This window comes from Taudactylus pleione, unplaced genomic scaffold (genome assembly GCF_031769625.1).
Source record: "Taudactylus pleione unplaced genomic scaffold, aTauple2 ptg000186l, whole genome shotgun sequence".
Lineage (NCBI taxonomy): Eukaryota > Metazoa > Chordata > Amphibia > Anura > Myobatrachidae > Taudactylus > Taudactylus pleione.
This window is the reverse complement of record NW_028284588.1, coordinates 8484995-8504083: the sequence shown is the minus strand read 5'-3', so window position 1 is coordinate 8504083 and position 19089 is coordinate 8484995. Positions and strand designations below refer to the sequence as shown.

At 41.0% G+C, this 19089-nt stretch overlaps 1 protein-coding gene across 1 annotated transcript in view; it reads left to right on the top strand.

The window, feature by feature from the left end:
- LOC148519646 (dynein axonemal heavy chain 5-like) overlaps nt 1-19089 on the top strand; it is a 449515-nt gene that overhangs the window by 130076 nt on the left and 300350 nt on the right. The window contains exons 30-33 of the mRNA XM_088476296.1: nt 1325-1461; nt 1585-1747; nt 3112-3223; nt 4580-4708. Coding sequence (XP_088332422.1) covers nt 1325-1461; nt 1585-1747; nt 3112-3223; nt 4580-4708 — 541 coding nt within the window. The remainder of the gene's footprint in view (nt 1-1324; nt 1462-1584; nt 1748-3111; nt 3224-4579; nt 4709-19089) is intronic.

Below are 19089 nucleotides of genomic sequence, written 5' to 3'. Positions count from 1 at the left end.
TTTATTTTAGTCAAAATAATGTTAATAAATAAAGCCCTATGTCTTTAGGGCTTTTGGACGTAGTGCAGGCTGTACTGATTTTTATTGCCTGTATGGCTTCAATTCAGCATACGGATTTACTTTTGGTCCTGATTCATGTCCCAAAGAGAGGGTGACCAGCCTCCAAGTGTTCCATTGCAAGATTGATCACCTCTGCCGTCCTACAGGCTTGCCTGTTTTCAGATAGGCCAGTTCAGACTTCCTCTCGAGCTCATTCCATTTATGCATTTGGGGCTTCATGGGTGGTTCGCCATGGCGCCTTGGAGGAACAGCTTTGCAGTTTGGCAACCTGGTCCTCTGTGCATACCTTTACCAAGTTTTACAGTTTCCATACCTTGGGTTCCGTTGACGCATATTTTGGGCGTAAAGGTTTTAAGTACGGCTTTACTGGATGGCGCCTCCCTTGTTAGGCTTGCTTTGTGAAGTCCCACAGTGTCCCCCAGATTGAATGCAAGAGGAAATTGGATTTTTGTACTTTAAAACCTCCTCGTCATAATCCATCTGGGGGACACTGCAATCCCTCCCTGATTTGTTGTTTTCTATGTTCTGGTTGTTTTCCCTGTTACATAGTTATGGTGGTTGTTCCTTCGTGCAGCTTTGTTATTCAAAAACTGTGGGATAGAGCTTTCACTTAACCTTTTAGTGATTATACTACTGTGCCAGCTCCCCTCTACTCAGTCATTGCCACAGTGTCCCCCAGACGGATTACAATGAAAGAATTTTATGGTGAGTGCAAATATCCAATTTTTCTTTTCTCCAAATGCACAACTGATTATGAAAATAAGACGTATTGGAGATAAAGGTTAAGGGACAGAGATGATCTTTGATAGGCTGACAATGCTCCTTACCATTATGCATGGCTCTGGATAATTTACTATGATTAAAGGTATACAGTTACAGGGTATCAAAGCATATTGGGAAGATTTATTATAGCGGCACGGGTAGGGGTTACCACCCAACCTCATAATAATACATGGGGGAGAAGCAGTATCAGGGCACATAATGTGCGCTGATATCATTCCTCCCCCATATCGCCCCTTCATACATCTCCTCATTGTCCTAAATGGTTTAGTCCTAAGGTAGGATGGCTGTGCTCTGAATGTATTCTTTAAAGTTCCAGTGCCATGTTACATCAAGAGACTGCCATGTTACAGCAAGAGACTGCTCCATACACCTTTCTGCCATATGCTGCGTTCTGCTGCTTCCTTGACACTAATATGCGATGCCAAATGTATGTAGCCTGTCATTTTATAAAATTACTACGTTTCATCACCCACCTCCACAGTGGTCCTGGTGTTGAAGGCATTCCTCCCAGGGAAGCAAGTGACAGATTACAAGTCTTCCAGGCCAAGTTTGATGAATTGTGGAGAAAATATGTTACTTTTTCTGGAGGTGAAGAACTGTTTGGCCTCCCAATTACAGGTAAACACCATCATTATAATAACGTTAATCTGAATTATCAATGGCACAGACATTCATTCAAGTGCACATTTCTTGCACCAATATTCTCAAAAATATTATTTTTTTCATTAATCTTTGTTTCAGAATACCCAGAGCTGCAAAGGATAAAGCGCGAGCTGTCATTGCTTCAGAAACTGTATGGTCTTTATAATGCAGTTATAGAAAACATTAATGGATACTATGAAATCCTGTGGACAGACCTGGACATTGAGAAAATCAACAATGAACTTTTGGATTTCCAAAACAGGTACATGTAATTTTTTTTATTTTTATTCATTGTTTTGGTGGGGCATTGTGTATGTCAGGTATCCAATATGGCAAATATCAATTAGGTAATATACGACTTACTGGGGGACTCTCTTGTACTGATCACCACCTCACATCTCACAGCAGCCTGATGCTTCACACAGACAGGTCCAGGACAAGCACAGGATATAACAGAGGACTCTCCCAGAGCCAGACCAGACACACTTACTGTATTACTCAGGGTTATTAGGGGCATTGTTGAATAACTTGATGTTGATCTTCATTAGCTGAATGAAATGACTGCTTCAGCTGCCAGAAGGACAAAGGATTATTTTCATTACCAAAAAATATGACTCTTATACCCCTTTCAGACATACTGAGATTCCCGGGATTTTGGTCTGCCTCGGCCAAAATTCCCGGGTCTCATGTCTGTGTGAAAGGTACCTACCCGTGAACACGTTCCCGGGTAGCCGCCCCGTAATCGACCAGGGTTTTTCCCGGAACTTAAGTCCCGGGAAATTACCCTGCTTCTGTCTGAATGGTGCTACACGGGAATTTACTACTCCCAGGCAGCACCAAGCAGCTTTTGCATGTAGCCCACAGCGCAGAGCATCCTATAGGACGCTCAGCGCTGCTGCTTTGAGCTGACAGCGCAGAGCGTCCTATAGGAAGCTCAGCGCTGCTGCTTTGAGCTGACAGCGTAGAGCGTCCTACAGGATGCTCAGCGCTGCTGCTTTGAGCTGACCGTGCAGAACATCCTATAGGATGCTCAGCGCTGCTGCTCACCACCCCCAGCACCGGCCGGTTGTGCCACAGCGGCCCGCCCGCACTCCAGCTGGACCACCAGGGAATTAAAATATATGTTTAAAAAATTCTAATAAAAAAAAAATAACTGCATTACGGTTGGCCGCCTTTTGGCTGCTGAATGATGACATCATCATCATCATCAGCCAGAGAGGGGATAGGCTAGGAGGAGCAGACGGCAGAGAAGAGGCAGGTAAGCAGAAAAACCCTGCTCTTGTCTGAAAGGGGTCTACCTGGGAATTTCCCGGATAGACACTGTAGTGTGAAAGGGGGGTCTCGACCAAATTCCCGGGAATTTGCACAGGAGAAATTCCCGTGTCTGAGCAGGAAATTTCCCGGGTTGTATGTCTGAAAGGGGTATTTTGTGCCAACTTTGTATTCTGGACATCTAAATAAACTGATAGAGTACAATGTGTGCCTACACAATCTTCTGATATAAACATCTTACTACTGAATACACTGATAATATTATTATGATTATAATACATATAATCACACCCACTGATAAATGTCAAATATTGCTTCAATTATAAATACATGTTATGTTTCTCTTGTTTTTAGAATTCGCAAGCTGCCCAAAGCGTTGAAAGAGTGGCAAGCATTTAATGACTTGAAGACCAAGATTGATGATTTCAGTGAGAGCTGCCCTCTGCTTGAGATGATGTCAAACAAAGTAAGACAGTAAGACAGTGCATTCTGCTTCTATATCATGCTGCTGATACAAGTACATAAAAGTTTACAGGTCTGACAGACACCACTTGCCCCACTCATGCTCACATATTCATGCTAAAGATGTTCTTCCCGATTTTAAACCTTTCAGCATAAGATACGGAATACATATTTCTACAAAATATATATTGATATTTGATGTGCGGTTTGGGGTTTAATGTGAAGATCTTGGGTTTGCTCTAAGCTGCAGAGAGTTCAGGAATTTGCAAACTGCCACACATTGTATGTGATTTAGGATTTTAGCCTCCAAACCACAGGATAGTAACCTGGGAACCACATACAAAACCTTCTCTGAATAAATATCCCCCTTAATGTACCTTGGTTATCACCACAAATGGTATGTGTGTATAATGTATATCACTCACTATGGGGGAGATGTAGGAAGAGATGATAACTGTCAAATGAACTATAACCAGCGTTATTTGACAATCACATAGGACATCATCATGTCAGACAGCAGTTAATGGAGAGGAAATCGGTTTTCTCTACGGTATCTGCAAACATCTAACGATTTTGTTGTCGCCATACTATAGAATGGAAACAGAAATCATGCACATGTTACCAAAAAACGATATGCGCACTTTTGTAGCTCATTGCTTTTTCACATATAGGTAGGATTACCTGGCTGTATACTGTCCAAGGGACAGTCTATCTGCACACATGATCTGCAATTATGCAAGATCTCACACATGCACATTGCGTTTAGTCATGAGGCAATAGGATTTGAAGGGGTCGCCAGAGGGGGAGTTTTCTCTCCCCCACTCTGGTGGTTGAGATGTTCATACATCTCTGCGTTACCGTTTCCTTCAGGATAAAAAGTGCCATTATAATATATCTCCACCTAAGTTTCTCCTCCATTTCTCAGGGATATGTGCTCACTTCCTCTTTAATGCTGTGCCTGTCAGCCTGCTCACATTGACACTTCCGAGAACTGCTGCAGGTGCTTGTCACTCAAAATACCATCACTTTAACAAAATGTCTAATTAGTTTATATTTTATCTAGAGCTATCATGTGAACCTTTCAGTGTAGCTATTAAGACAATCTTATAAAGTATTTAACACTAACTGACACTAATCATTAAACTATACAAGAAACAGGTGATTTTGTCCTTCAAGGACACTGTCCACATGGATATATAATAAATATAAATATTTGGGCATTTCTTACCTACAACTTATATTGAAGGACCATGTTGTTTGATCCTTGGCATCATTACCTTTACATACCAATACAGTGTCATTTTAGCAGACACAATCCTTGCTCGTGTTGCCATTCATGCTCACTTTTCTCACTCCCTAGGCAATGATGAAGAGACACTGGGACAGAATTTCACAACTTACAGGCCATAATTTTGACGTAGAATCTGAAAGTTTTTCCCTGAAGAATATAATGGAAGCATCATTGCTGAAATATAAAGAAGATATTGAGGTTAGTACTGTTAGATAAGTTGGTGGCTCAACGGGCATCAGCTCTTGCCATTTGCATTTCACGTCCTTGTCATTGGCATGTACAGTATTCAGACTGCTAGAGTAATGTAGATATAGAGGGCCATTTATCTGATGTGAGATTGTATCACTCAATAACAAAACAATAGAGGTAAGTGACACTTGCACTGTGCGCTGAGTGTCTTGACAATTAAAATAATATTAGTAAAGGGACTTGGTCCAGCAACCCTTTCTATTAGTTGCTCTTCCCCTCCCCCTCTCTGCCCTCTCTGCTGCTCTGCTCCACCATCCCCACTCTGTCGCGTTACATCACAACCCCCCCACCCCTTCATACTTATTCCTTTCAGGCGGGCAAACAAAACCTCCTCTCTGACTAGGGTCTGTTCCATCTCCCAAATACTCTCTCAAACGACTCTCACCGCGAATGTCTGAGATGGGACAGACCTTAGCAAATTATTACATAGATCTGTGAATATTCACAGATCATGTAAAAAAGACCAAGTTCAGTAGCTGTTTTATATTGTTTATGTTAATTTTGCTGATTATATGTGTTATATATTCTTTATCCATGTATAGTACTGTATGACAATCAAAGTTAAGTTTTCTGTTTTGTTTGTCAGGACAGGACAGGACAGGAGGGAGGTGGAGTGCGGGAGCTGATATGAGGAGATGTTGTGACGGAATACCGACAGTCGGGATCCTGGCGGTCAGAACCCCTACACCAGGATCCCGATGGGTTAACATACCGACACTTGTTGATCAGTATGCTAACCCTCCCCCGCTCCCTATCCTAACCCTCCTTCTTTGGTGCCTTACCATTACCTCCCCCCCCCCACTGAACCCTAAACATAACCTCCCTCACCCTGAACCCTAAACATAACCCTCCTCTTAGTGCTTAACCCTCCCCCTAGTGCCTAACCCCTAAACCTAACCCTCCCCCCCCCCATTACTTACCTTCGACATCCCAGCGGTCGGGATGCCGGTGACGGTATACTGGCGCTGATAATGTAAGCGTCGGCATCCCGACAGCCGGGATGCCGAATGCATACCGTTGTGACTTATAGACTCAGGGGTCTATTTATTAAGCAGTGTTAAGAGACAGAGTGAAAAGTGATAAGGTGCCAGCCAATCAGCTCCCAACTGTCATTTTTCAAACTCAGCCTGTTAGATAGCAGTTGGGAGCTGATTGGCTGGTACCTTATCACTTTTCACTCTGTCTCCTAACACTGCTTAGTAAATAGATTCCTTAGTTTTGTAGGTTAAGTGGCTGACAGTCAAGAGCAGAGAAAGCAGGGGCAAAGATGGAACAGTAGTTCAAGGAATGGAAGGAAATGAGAGCCTTAATGTTCAGGCAGTACTATGAGAAAAAACTTTTACTGACTTATGAAACAATAATAACTACTTTCTATGGATATTTTGCCAGGTAAATGGGTTAATACTGCTTCCTTCTATTCCGCAACAGAGATACCTCAGATAAATCAAGCTTTCCTTTGCAGTCCTTGTATTTTTGCAGTTTATGGCTTCCCCATACCATATGAGAACTGCACTGTCTGTTGAGTATAACAAGCTGCTGAAAGGCTTCGCTTGATCCCCTCTGGATGAAACTAATGTGCTCACGTGCACTTCCCAGAGACCTGTTGCCGTCAACACTATGCTGATGGTGAAGTAGAGAAAGCAGAAGGGCAGGGTTGTCGTCGGGAACTCTGGATTGGTAAGCTCCAGATCAACCAAAACCTGTATTGCTGCTATAAGTGACGGTACAGATCTTCAGTAAGCGCATGGGCTGCATAAATATACTCCTATTTTCTGCCAGATTATATACTATATATTGGGATTGCTTGTGCTTTATTTGGCAGACAGTCCTTCCCCATCCCATTTATGTTCCCAATATCAAGGCAACAATGTATCCACAGCTTATTTTTGCTTCTGTGAGCATATGTGCAGTATTCTCAGTAAAGATGCCTTCAGTAGATTATTTCTTGTAAGTTTGAATAACGACAAATGCACAGATGTGTCCTCATACACTATTGCTGCAGTCATGCCAAACAGCCCTTCTCGTGGCACCAGGTCCCGTGTGACTTTGCTAACGCTGAGCGGTCTTTTTTTTCCAACTATGCATCTTAGTCACACAAATGAAACTATCGGATGTGACAAAATGAGACTGCACTGATTAATTTGATAAGCAACACATGTACATCTGTGTGCTAATAAGTCTGAAACTGTATACAAAGCACCATGATGCAGCGGACGTGGCTTTTTTTCTTGCCAATTTCCGTTGTGCTTTATCTGCTTCTTTGTACATATTTAAATCTAATACCTGTGCAGTTAAAGTTACAACTCGGCATCTCTGGTACAGATTAAGTGGTATTTTGCTGCGTTACCATCTCGAATAAGATGCAAATTTAAAGGAAAAAGTTGCTACACAGCATCGCTTTGCACCAGTCAGTCGTCTCTTGTCGCATGGCATATTGAGGATTGGTATATGAGGCAGGGCCGGATTATAGGCGGGGCAAACGGGGCAGTCGTCCAGGGGCCCCCATACACTGGGGGCCCCCACACATTGCCCCTACCTGGCCCACTCTGCCTCCTCCATTGCCTGTCCAGCTTTCGCAAGCATAGCTGACTAGCACACTGCAAAGTCTGGCAATATTGCACCTGGATGCTCTGGAGGCCACCCACCCTGCTGGCTATACTGCCCCTAATGTTCCTTACAAATACCACCTGCCATGTGTCGTACTATAATGCAGGGTCATAGAAGTGACTACAGGCGGTTAACATCAATTTGATTGGTTGGGGACCCCACAACTTAGTTGCCCCGAGACCCCCACAAGTCTTAATCCGGCCCTGGTATGAGGACACTTCTGTACAAACCCCCCCCCCCCCCCCACAATTTCTCTAAAGTAGAACTGTATACTTATATTCAAGGAGGAGATAAGTGTAAATAGAATTTTGCAAAGCATGTTGGGTACATCATTCACATACATACGTTAATAGTATTATTGCAGTTCTTCTTAGACACTGTCTCAGACTCTATAACAGTATGAGATGTAATGATATCCTCGCAGACGACACAGCATTGGACTGTGCAAAACAAACTCTGTTATGTGACACTGCCCTGTTTCTAAAAATAAAAAGGGAGTTTATGTTTATTATTGGAAATTCATCTAATAGACACACACAATGTGGTGCAAAACCATTTGAGAAGCTTGGTAAGGAGGGCAAAATAGCAATCTTTGTTCTTGTTATTAATCCAGAATACAAAGGGCGTTCTGTAAGAGCTAACCTTGCATCGAGAAGAATTAATGACAGTGTAAGTAATACGCCTTACACACATACATTAAAATACAGAGCTTTTGCACGTGGACATGCATCGACCAGGGATATTAGTATTTGTGAAAACCCAGGATGAAGTCCCGGGTCCACTACCCTGGTCTTTACCAATTTCCCGGATCTTAAGTCTGAAAGTGTGACAAAGTTTATAGCATGCCAATTACTAATCATAGTACTTTCATCTGTAGTTAAATAAAACAATTATATACAATAATTACTAAACTCCATGAATGATTTGGAAATTGCTTTCTATTTGCAAAAACTTTGGATCTGTGAAGTGCACTATTGTCTGTGCGGCTACTTCTCTCATGTTGTCATCCTTCCTATTTTACACTGTTTCAAATTATTTCACTTGTTTTAAGGGATTACTGTCATGAAATAGTAACTGAACTATGTTTATGTTCATTATTAAGTAAACCATTTTACTTTTGCGTAGAAGAAATTAGTTTGGGGTTGATGTTCGCTCCAACAGGTAAGGCAGGAAGAGGAAAGATATATAATCCATTCAAATATTTCTCTGGATAAAATGCAGAGCATGGGTCTGTCACTGGGAAACATTGCCTCTTGGTTAATATGCAATCCTTTATTTGATATATGGGACAGCCCAGATACTAATGTTATTCTATATCCAATGGTGTGGATATTTCTGCAGGCAATTCATAGCAGAGAACAAAAAACAAATTTATAGTAAAATATAAATGACCCCTAGACATGGGATGACTGCCAAATATTTATTTTGAGCACCTAGAAAAGTAACGTCTGTTACAGCTATAACAAGGGCTGTCACTGCTGAGTAGTGGAGAATACAAAAGGTGCCTGTGGGTCACGTAATGAGTCACATGACACATGAAACAGAATTGGAAAGCGGCAATGCCATAAATCATTGTAGCAGAGGGACCTACAAGTGTGCGTGGGCTGTGAGTCTGGAGAAGGCGAGCAGTCCCATTCGCAGGTGGCTTTTCCTCTGCTCTATCAATTACTTTTGTTCTGAGTGAGATGAACTATAGCCTTCTGAAAATTAAAGCATACAGAGGGTGTAATTGTTGCATGAATATTTATGTTGAACAAATGAGAGTACATCAGCAGAGGAACCCTTCATTTGTGTGTACAGTGTGTTACTTGTCTTCTTAAGTACATCATACTCATTTTTTCTGCCTCAATTAGCCATGCAAATGGCTTTGTGCACTTCAAGAAAATAATGTATTTGGTAGCTGTGACTTGAATGTATGAAACATATAATTAGCAGATCTAACAATAAAAATGTGCTAGTCTCTAGAATGATAACATAACATTACGCACTTTAGTTTATGAAATGTAGAATAAGTGTTGAAGTTATAATGGGGGACATATAAGAGTACTCTTTTACAGGTAAGGAAAAGTTGTTTTGGCCATAAAAGTACATCAGACCTATTGTTTTCATTTTCTAAAATGTATTTGATAAATGAACTTGCTACTTTTACAATTGCTTAAATGTCCCCCACTGATTCCAGAGGAGTCTGCTGAGTGGCTCCCTGGTTTTGGTGTTATGTGCTTCTCTGTCTCTCAGGCAAGACCTCACCACTGGCCTTTTACCTAGTTTACCATCTAGTATCTTAGCAACAGCTAGGGAATATTATTTATCATAAGGGAATAAAAAACCATCAGTCTTTGGGAAAACATTGTGACTTTCCACTAAATAGAAAACAGCCAATTTCTGGCTGGAATACAATATTTTATTGGTTCCTTGGCAGAGGAACAGACACTTTATATTTTGTTGGCGAGTTGATATGGTTCTTTTTTTTTTTTTTAAAGAAATTTTTTTATTGAAACACCATGATATCAAGTTGTACAAAGTACATTTGCATACATAGTAACAAACTACAAAGAAACAAATACATCCAATACCAATAATAAAGACTCACAATGCGACTGTGAGTAATCATACATTAATAATAAAGTTCTTGTGAGAGAAACAGAAAGTTCTTGTCATAAGAGAGAAAATAAAATTGTAGAACAACTTATCCTGTTGTACAATCTCTCGAAAAATAAATACATATACCGCTCTATAATCCTAATCAAGGAGACCTTAAAGAGAAAGAAATAATCAGCAGGACCAAGGAGCCAAGAGGGGCAGGGGGAGTAAAAATCCCTTTAGGGATCCAACTGAATCGGAGAGTCCTTAGATATCATCCATAGACAGTACCATTGGTCAAATTTCAGTGACTTTTCAATTCTACATCTCTGTTCTAGGATCAGAGTCCACAATGTAGCTTTCCCAAGTTTGGAAAAATATTGATACACAAGTTCCTTTCTCTAGCATAGTCTCAATCCAGTCCATGCTAAGTACATGGAAAAGCTTTTACTGAAAAAGTCGCAATGTTGGGGGTGTGGCGTTGATCCATGCCTGACGTACAGCCTTAAGGGCCACTGCACTGATAATACGTAGGAGTCTTCTGCAGCCCTTCGCTACTCGCTGACCTTCCAAAAGTATGCCAACTAGTGCCCATACATCCGTCAATGGTATGTAATTCACCAAGTGCTCTAGGGCAAATTTCCTCACTTGCAACCAAAAGACTCTCAGGAGAGGACAAACCCAGAAATAATGATACAAATCAGCCACAGGGCAGTGAGGGCAAAAGGCCGATGAAGACATGCCTGCTAGAAACTGGTAATGCGGGGAAAAGTATGCTTTGTGAAAAATATTCCAAAACATTTCTTGATATTGAATAGCAGAGAGTAGGTTACGTGACAGGTGAAGTGTTTTAATAAGAGTTTTGCATGATAAAGAGGGGATTACCTGTACCCACCTACTCATCCCAGTGCATACTTCCTCATGCTGCAGCGGTCGTTGTAGGAATGTATAGTGGATCGATATGGCCTTTCTAGAAGCCGGCTTTGAAAGAAGCATAGTATTTAGTGCGTTGTCCGAATCCAAATCTGTAAACCACTTAATGACAGACACTAAATAATGCTTAGCCTGCAAATAAGTGAAAGGGTTGATGTGGAAGGGAACTTTTCCATTGCCTTTTAATTAAGTATTAAGAAAAGTTCCAATATTAGTCTAGCCTTCTTTGTGGAGCTTGGTAAAATGGAACTATGCTTTACCTCCTTGAAACTTTGGATTTCCTATAAATGGCAGTTAGATTTATGGGAATTTAAATTACAATGGTGTTGAAGAATATGCCACGTATGTGATCTGGAATGTCTCTATCGTGCATATGCAAAAAGCCCACTAGACTACAGTCTTCTAAAAATTGGCCCTCCTTTGATGAATTGTCATAAAGGTCTTGGTCATGAAGATATCTTATTTGAGCCGCATGGTTATAGTTTAAAATGTGAGGAAAGTTAATGCTTCCATTTACCTTGGTCTGCTGTAATTTAATCAGCCCAATACGTGGGGGTTTGGATCTTCAAATAAATTTCCTAAAAAGTGAATTCAACAATAGGAGATCCTTCTGGGTTAAGAGAAGAGGAAGAGCCTGAAACAAATATAGCAGCCTTGGAGAGCTTACTATCTTAATAAGATTAGCTCTGCCCATATAAGATGGACACAGGTGTTTCCAGTCCTCCAATTCCTTAGTTATATATGAAATCGCATTTGTGAAGTTAAGCTTATATAATTCAGATGGATCTTTTGGAAGCTGAATTCCCAAGTACTCAATATTAGTCCTAGTCCACCTCAGATTAAAGAATATGAAAAGAATCCGCACCGATCCTTATACTAATATATCTATTTGATCTTACCCTTTCTACTGAATCTCTATATGGATGTTCAACTATTATTGTTGATCCTTTTCTTTCTGTTTTTAACGGAAAATAAATGTAGAAAAAGGTGCTACCCTGCTCACTTAAAATACTTAAATAAAAAGAGAAAAAAGATGTGAGACTATCTGGTGCACTCTCGGGTATTCAAGGGCAGGTGCTCAGCTCCAGTGTTATTGATGTTACAGAAGCAACATAGAAAAATAATAAAAAATAACTTTTATTTAATATTTATTAAAATGGAAATTTATTCTATAACATTTATAATTAAAACATAGAATATAGTGCAAAAAGTAGGAAAAGTGAAAAATAAAATTTATAATGAGGCCGCTGAGTTAGTGATTTATATTATCAGTATATATTCTGATTAAACGCTGCATAAAGTACAAATTACTGCTCATTTATTATGTAGCTTTAATATTGCTATTCATCAGAACAGAGACAATTCACTGTATCTTTAATCGATGGTAACTCCAGTTAACTCATTGTTACAACGTATCATGACTCTTGTGATTGTATCAATAAAATCTGCTCAGCAATGATCAAATAAACAATTACTTTGTGGATGGTCTGCTTCGCTGTATATAAGGTTAATTGAATGTCATGACAGACACTTCACACATACACATGATATACTGCTTCTGTGGTATACGTTTATGTTTTAACTATATATAGTCACTACATAGTGTATTTGGGTTATTATTACCCTCTTCTTCAGTATAGACCTAATGTTCAGCAGCTAGATGTGTATTGGTAGTGAACACATTAGAATGCCTGCTTCATACAGCTTAGAATCAGACGGCTATTCTTTGTAACGTAGCTAATCCCTGGGGTTTATTAGCATGTAAACGGCAATTGCCGCGGCTCTAATAGCGCTTGTTCCCCGAGTTAGGATCAGTGTATCATGTATATCAACAGCGATGTTTCTATGACAGCTTTAATATTGCTATTCATCAGAGCAGAACCAATTCACTGTATCTTTAATCGATGGTAACTCCAGTTAACTCATTGTTACAATGTATCATGACTTCTGATTGTATCAAAAAATTCTGCTCAGCAATGGTCAAATAAACAATTACTTGGATGATGGTCTGCTTTGCTGAGTCCACCTCTCCAGCAAGTGATGACCCCAGCAAAGGACTTGTTTATGTGCATGCAGATAGAGTCCTCCAGACTTAGAAAAATTCACCACATACCTCAAAATCTTCCCAAAATCAAAAAGTTGGGACATAGGCCCTCATTCAGTCCCGGTCGCAAGCGCTGAGTGCTCGCAACCGGGTCGATGTTTAGGCCCTGCGCACGTGCACAAGCTCCGGAGCAAGAGACAAATTCTCTTGCTCTGGAGCTCACTACAAAAGGGCCGGCTGTCGATGTTGATCGACAGCTCGGCCCATTTTGTAGGCATGGCAGGGGGGGATGGTTTCACAAACGGAGGCGTTCCTTAAGGAACGCCTGCTGTTTTGTGGGTGGCCACACTGACATCAGCAGTGATGTCAGTGGGGAGCTTCCTGCTCGATCAGAGCAGGAAGCTCCCTGGGGCTTGCGGTTGCCGAGACCCAGCCTTAGGGTCTCGTTGCAAGCCCCGATGGTCGCGATGGTCATGACCATCGCGATAATCAACCTGGTCAGTCGCTAAAGCTGTGGGTGGTAACCCACACTTAGCTAGCGACCAGGAGGCCGCACTTAAAAATTCAAGCGGCCGCCCTCATTCAGAACAAGCGTTTGCTTTGTGCGAGTGCCTCTGAATGAGGGCCATAATCTTCCCGAATGATGACTCAGGATTATCACTATAAAGTAGCAGATCATCTGCAAAAGCGAATAGTTTAATCACTGCTTCCCCCACCTTAATCCCCCAGAATTGTGACCAAGCTTGAAGGATCCGAAACAGAGGATCAATACACAAATTAAACAACAAAGGGGAGAGAGGGCAACCTTGACGAGTTCCTCTATATATTTATCGGATCCCCTCATACTCCATTTATTAATAAAGTCTTAGAGGTAAATAATAAATATTTCTTATCAATTCAATGAACAGAGGATCAAAACCCCTCTTTTTCAGATTAGCAAAAAGATGCGGCCAAGCTACCGAATCAAAAGCTTTGTGTGCTTCAAGGCTAAGTAACATAATATGGTTCTTTTTAATATTATTCTTTGCACTTCAGATTTCTTAGAACTTGTCAGCATATGACACTGCCTTATAACTATTATCTGCAAAATACATTGTGTTAACTGTCAACATTGTGGTGTCAACATTATGAATGTCCACCTAATGACTACATCCCTTCTAGAATTTCAAGATAACAATGCTGGGAGGAGTTTCTCTCAAACCCAATGATACAATATACCTGTGCAGCGGGCCTTCGCATTTGTTTTCCTTGAATAAGTGGACTAAATGCTTTGATTACTTACTGCTTCTGTAGTTGGAGCAATATACAGTATACCCAAGTCGTTGCTCCACCCTTTACAGATCCTACTAGCAGGGCTCCCATCAGAAATTGTGAGGCCCGGGACCCCCCCCCCACTGCCGCTAAGTCTCATGACTCCCCTTATTGCCTAGAAGAATGCTCCTTTCTTCTGGCTTCTTCTCCAGGTCTGGCTGGCACTGCTCCTCACACTCTGCAGCTCCTCTGACCTCTTCCTTCCAGAGGTGTGGAGTGACGTTGTGAAGTCACTCGCTGACTCTAAAGGGGAAAACATTTTTTATTGAACAAGGGCAGGGGCAAAAACAGGATATTTTTTTTGTGGGGTGTTTCTAAAATATATATATATATATATATATATATATATATATATATATAATGTGTATGTATATATATATATATATATATATATAGATGGATAGAGCTATGTATATTATTGATAGATAGAGATATATATATATGTATATATATAGAGATATATATGCGTGTGTGTGTTTATAATATATATATATATAGTATATAGCAAACATGTATATATTATATATAACACACATATATACACATTAGCACATACATACACATATATACCCACAGTAACACATATACAGTATACACACTAACACATTTACAGTATACATACACTAACACACATATCCACACTAACACATACATACACATGACATATACTGTACACTAGAGATGTGCGCTGACCCCCTGAGTTTTGGATTTGGATCTCCCCTGGTTTTAGATCTGGATTGGTTTTGCCAAAACCTCACCTCCGTGTTTTGTTTTCATGTTTTGGTTTTGGATCTGGATTTTTTCTTAAAAAATAAAAAAACAGCTAAAATCACATAAAATGGGCTTTTTGTTTTACTACAGTATTATTAACCTCAATAACATTTATTTCCACTCGTTTACAGTCAATTTTGACCACCTCACAGCTCACAATATTGATTTTTTCATCTAGTTAAAGTGCCAAAAGGTTGCATCCAGCTTGCTGGCTCAGAACTGATTCCTATAATTATTAATAGAGTTGAGGATTGTGCAAAGATGATGGTTGGTATACCCTTGAGGGTAATTGATAGTTGATATTTGCTGCAGCCCCTGGATGTTAAATTGATAATAAATTAATTAAAAAACAATTCATTGGGTGCGGTCCCTGGCTGTAAAATTGATAATAATTTAATTAAAAAACAATTAATTGGGAGCAGCCCCTAGCTGAATAATTAATAAAAAGAAATCCATTGGTACAGCCCCAGGCTGTAAAATTGATAATAAATTAATTTAAAAATAAATCATTGGTTCCTAAACCAACCATATCATTAATTTAAAATGTCAGGCAGCAATGCCCCAACCAGCACATAATGGAAAGGAAAAAGGTGCAAGATGGAATAGTCCTTGGGCCCTCCCACCCACCTTTATGTTGTATACGAAACAGGACAGTTTAACAAACCAATCATTTCAGCAACAAGGACTACCAATTGTGGCTGAAATGATTGGTTTGTTTGGAACCCCATAAAACAAGCTGCCAATGTGCATTGGAAATGGAAATTAAAATGATTCCATACACAAACTGGCTTTACATGACAAGTTGTCATCGTCCTCGTCATCCCCATCAGTGTGTACATCCTCTCCTTCACACAATATTAATTTGTCCCCGGTGGAATCCACCATTGACACCTCTGTTATTTTTTTATGTAATTGTTGGTACAGGTCTTCCTCATGGAATTTGTAATTCATTTTAATGAACATCATCAATTCAACATTTTGAGGAAGTAACCTCCTACGCCGATCACTGACAAGTTTGCTAGCTGCACTGAGAACTCTGGAGGGAACACATTGGAGGGTGGGCAACTTAAGTAATGCAAAGCCAGTTTGTGTATGGGACTCCAAATTGCCTCTTTTTCCTGCCAGTACTGAAAGGGACTGTCTATTAGGATGGTATCTCTGAAATAGTCCTCCACCATTCTGTGAATGGAGACCGTATCTCACTTAGTCACGGTAGAACTCATGTCACTAGTAGGCAGTTCTCTCAGGCCCGACCAGATGCCATTTTTTGGTGAACGATCTGCATGACCAGCAGGCATTCTGTAAGAAAACTTAGTTTTTTCCTGGCAGCTGCAGAAACTGAAGGAGGAGATGATGGCGTTTCACATGCGGCTGCAGCTGACAATTTTTTTACCAACAGCTCTTTGCACAGTTTTAGATTTGGGTCTGTTGGAAAAAAAATCATGCTCCATTTCACCTCCTCCTTCAGTTTCTCCAGCTGTTTTTGCCAAAGTCTGATGAGGGGAATGACCTGACTCAAGCTGGCAGTGTCTGAACTAACTTCACGTGTGGCAAGTTCAAAGGGTTTGAGAACCTTGCACAACACGGAAATGATTCTCCAATGCGCTTGAGTAAGGTGCATTCCCCCTCCACGGCCTATGTCATAGGCCGTTGTACAGTCCTGGATGGCCTTTTGCTTTTCCTCCATCCGCTGAAGCATATAGAGGGTAGAATTTCACTGAGTTACTACCTCTTGCTTCAGCTGATGGCAGGGCAAATTTAACAGTACCTGCTGGTCATGCAATCTTCAACAAGCGGTCACCAAATGTCTAAAATGTCCGGATAATTTGCAGGCCACCGAGAGCATCTCCTGCACGACCGTGTCAGTTTTTAAAAAACGTTGCACCACCAAATTAATTGTGTGAGCAAAATATGGGACATGTTGGAATTCTCCCACATGTAATGCTCTCACAATTTTGGTGGCATTGTCCGAAATCACAAATCCCGAGGAGAGTCCAAGTGGGGTAAGCCATTTAGGAATGAATTCCCTGAGTTTTTCTAAGAGGTTCTCAGCGGTATGCCTCTTAGTGAAACCAGTTATACAAAGAGTAGCCTGCCTCTATATCAGCTGTCTTTTGGTAGATGTTGCTGCTGCTGTTGCTATTGTAGGCAATACACCTACCCAGTGGGCTGTCAGTCATGTAATCCTTTGTTTGCCCTGTCCCGCTTGTCCACATATCAGTGGTCAAGTGGACAGTGGGTACAACGGTATTTCTGAGGACATTAATAAGGTTTTTTTTAATGTCCTTGTACAGACTTGGAATTGCTGTTCTAGCGAAGTGGTATCTAGAAGGGATCTTGTAGCGAGGACACAGGACCTTAATTAACTGTTAAAAACCCACTGCAGTAATGGCAGATACTGGACGCACATCTAATACCAGCATAGCTGTTATGGCGTCAGTAATCTGCTGTGCAAATGGGTGATTGCTGTCATACTTGTTTGCCCTTGCAAACGATTGTTTAATAGTTTTTTTTTTGGGAAGATATGCTACAAGTAGTCTTCCTGATGGTCTCCTTCTGGGATGAAGATCCACTCACAGCAACAGCAGCAGCAACAGGCGTAGTCATCAAGGATCCTTCTGAGGAATCACGGATAGGAGAGGAGTCAATCATGCTTCGAATACCAACATTGGATGCAGCAGACTACTCCCGATGACAAATGAGGATGTTGATGATGCAGGCATTGGTGGTGGAGATGGAAGGCGCTTGGATCTCACAGAGAGGGAGCAGGTAGGTGACACTGGACTTGTTACGTTTTGAGTTTTGGAACTTGGCGACATACACTTTGATATTTGATGAATGCGCTCCAAGTGACTTAACAAGGAGGAGGTTCCTAGGTGGTTTAGGTCCCTCCCTCTACTCACTCTTGCTTGGCAATTGTCACATGTTGTTGACAACTGTTGTCCGGATTGGGGTGGAAATAATTCCACACGTGAGAAGTCGATTTTTTTGTCTTTTGTCCCGGCATGACAACAATGGGCTTTGGCTTTTTCAATCCATGGGCAACAGCTGTTGCCTTACTTACACAAAGGACATCCACGGCATCAACATCCTCATCACCAACATCTTCATCATCAACATCCTCATCATCCTTAGCACCTTCAACTACCAAAATATCCTCCTCCTCCATGTGCAATTCCACAGAAGCATCCTCGATGACTACATCTGCAAAATGTTGACTGCCCTTCCCCACATTTACAGAGGGCACACAAATGTTGGAACTTGGAGGATCCTCCAGTACACTAGTATTTAGGTCTGGCTCACACATGACAACCGCGGACACACTTGCACTCTCCTCGGGTATTTGTGATTTCGATTTCTCAGGGCACAGGGCTCAGTTGTTTTTACCGAAGGGCTATCAGAATCAGAACCAGCAGTCTTCTTAAAGAAAGGCCAAGGTCTTATCCTTTCCTTGCCACTTCGTGTAGTGAATAGCATATTGCCAATTTTATGTTTACCTAAAGGCAAATTTCCTTTCAAGCCCTGGGGCATGGGCCTTCATAGAGGATGAGGAAGTTGACGGCCTTGCACTGCTTGTGGCAGCTACAACATGTGGTATTTGGCCTTGCTCTCCTGTCATGTGACAGCCCTCCATATTTTATGCAGTCCTTGAAGCAGTGTCACAAACACCAATAGTGTAGCCAAGGTGCGGTTACAGAATTCACACATGTGCAGTCGTGCGCACACAGAAAAAAATTAGACAAAAAAGACAATCTTTTTTTAGAATTTTTCTGGTCCAGGAATTGGACCAAGAGCATAGATTGATGACGACTGGATTCGGGCAGCACTAGGTTGCGTTGCCGACTTGCTAGATCTTGTGCGGCTAAGCCTAACACGCACAGACAATTATTAGACAAAAAAAGACAATTTAAACAAAAAAAAAAAAATTTCAGCTCCAGAACTTGGGCCCAGAGCACAGATTGATGACGACTGCAGTCAGGCAGCAATAGGTTGCATTGCTGACTTGCTGTATCTTGTGCGGTTAAGCCTAACATGCACACACACACAGACAAATATATATTAGACAAAAAGTAATAAATTGACA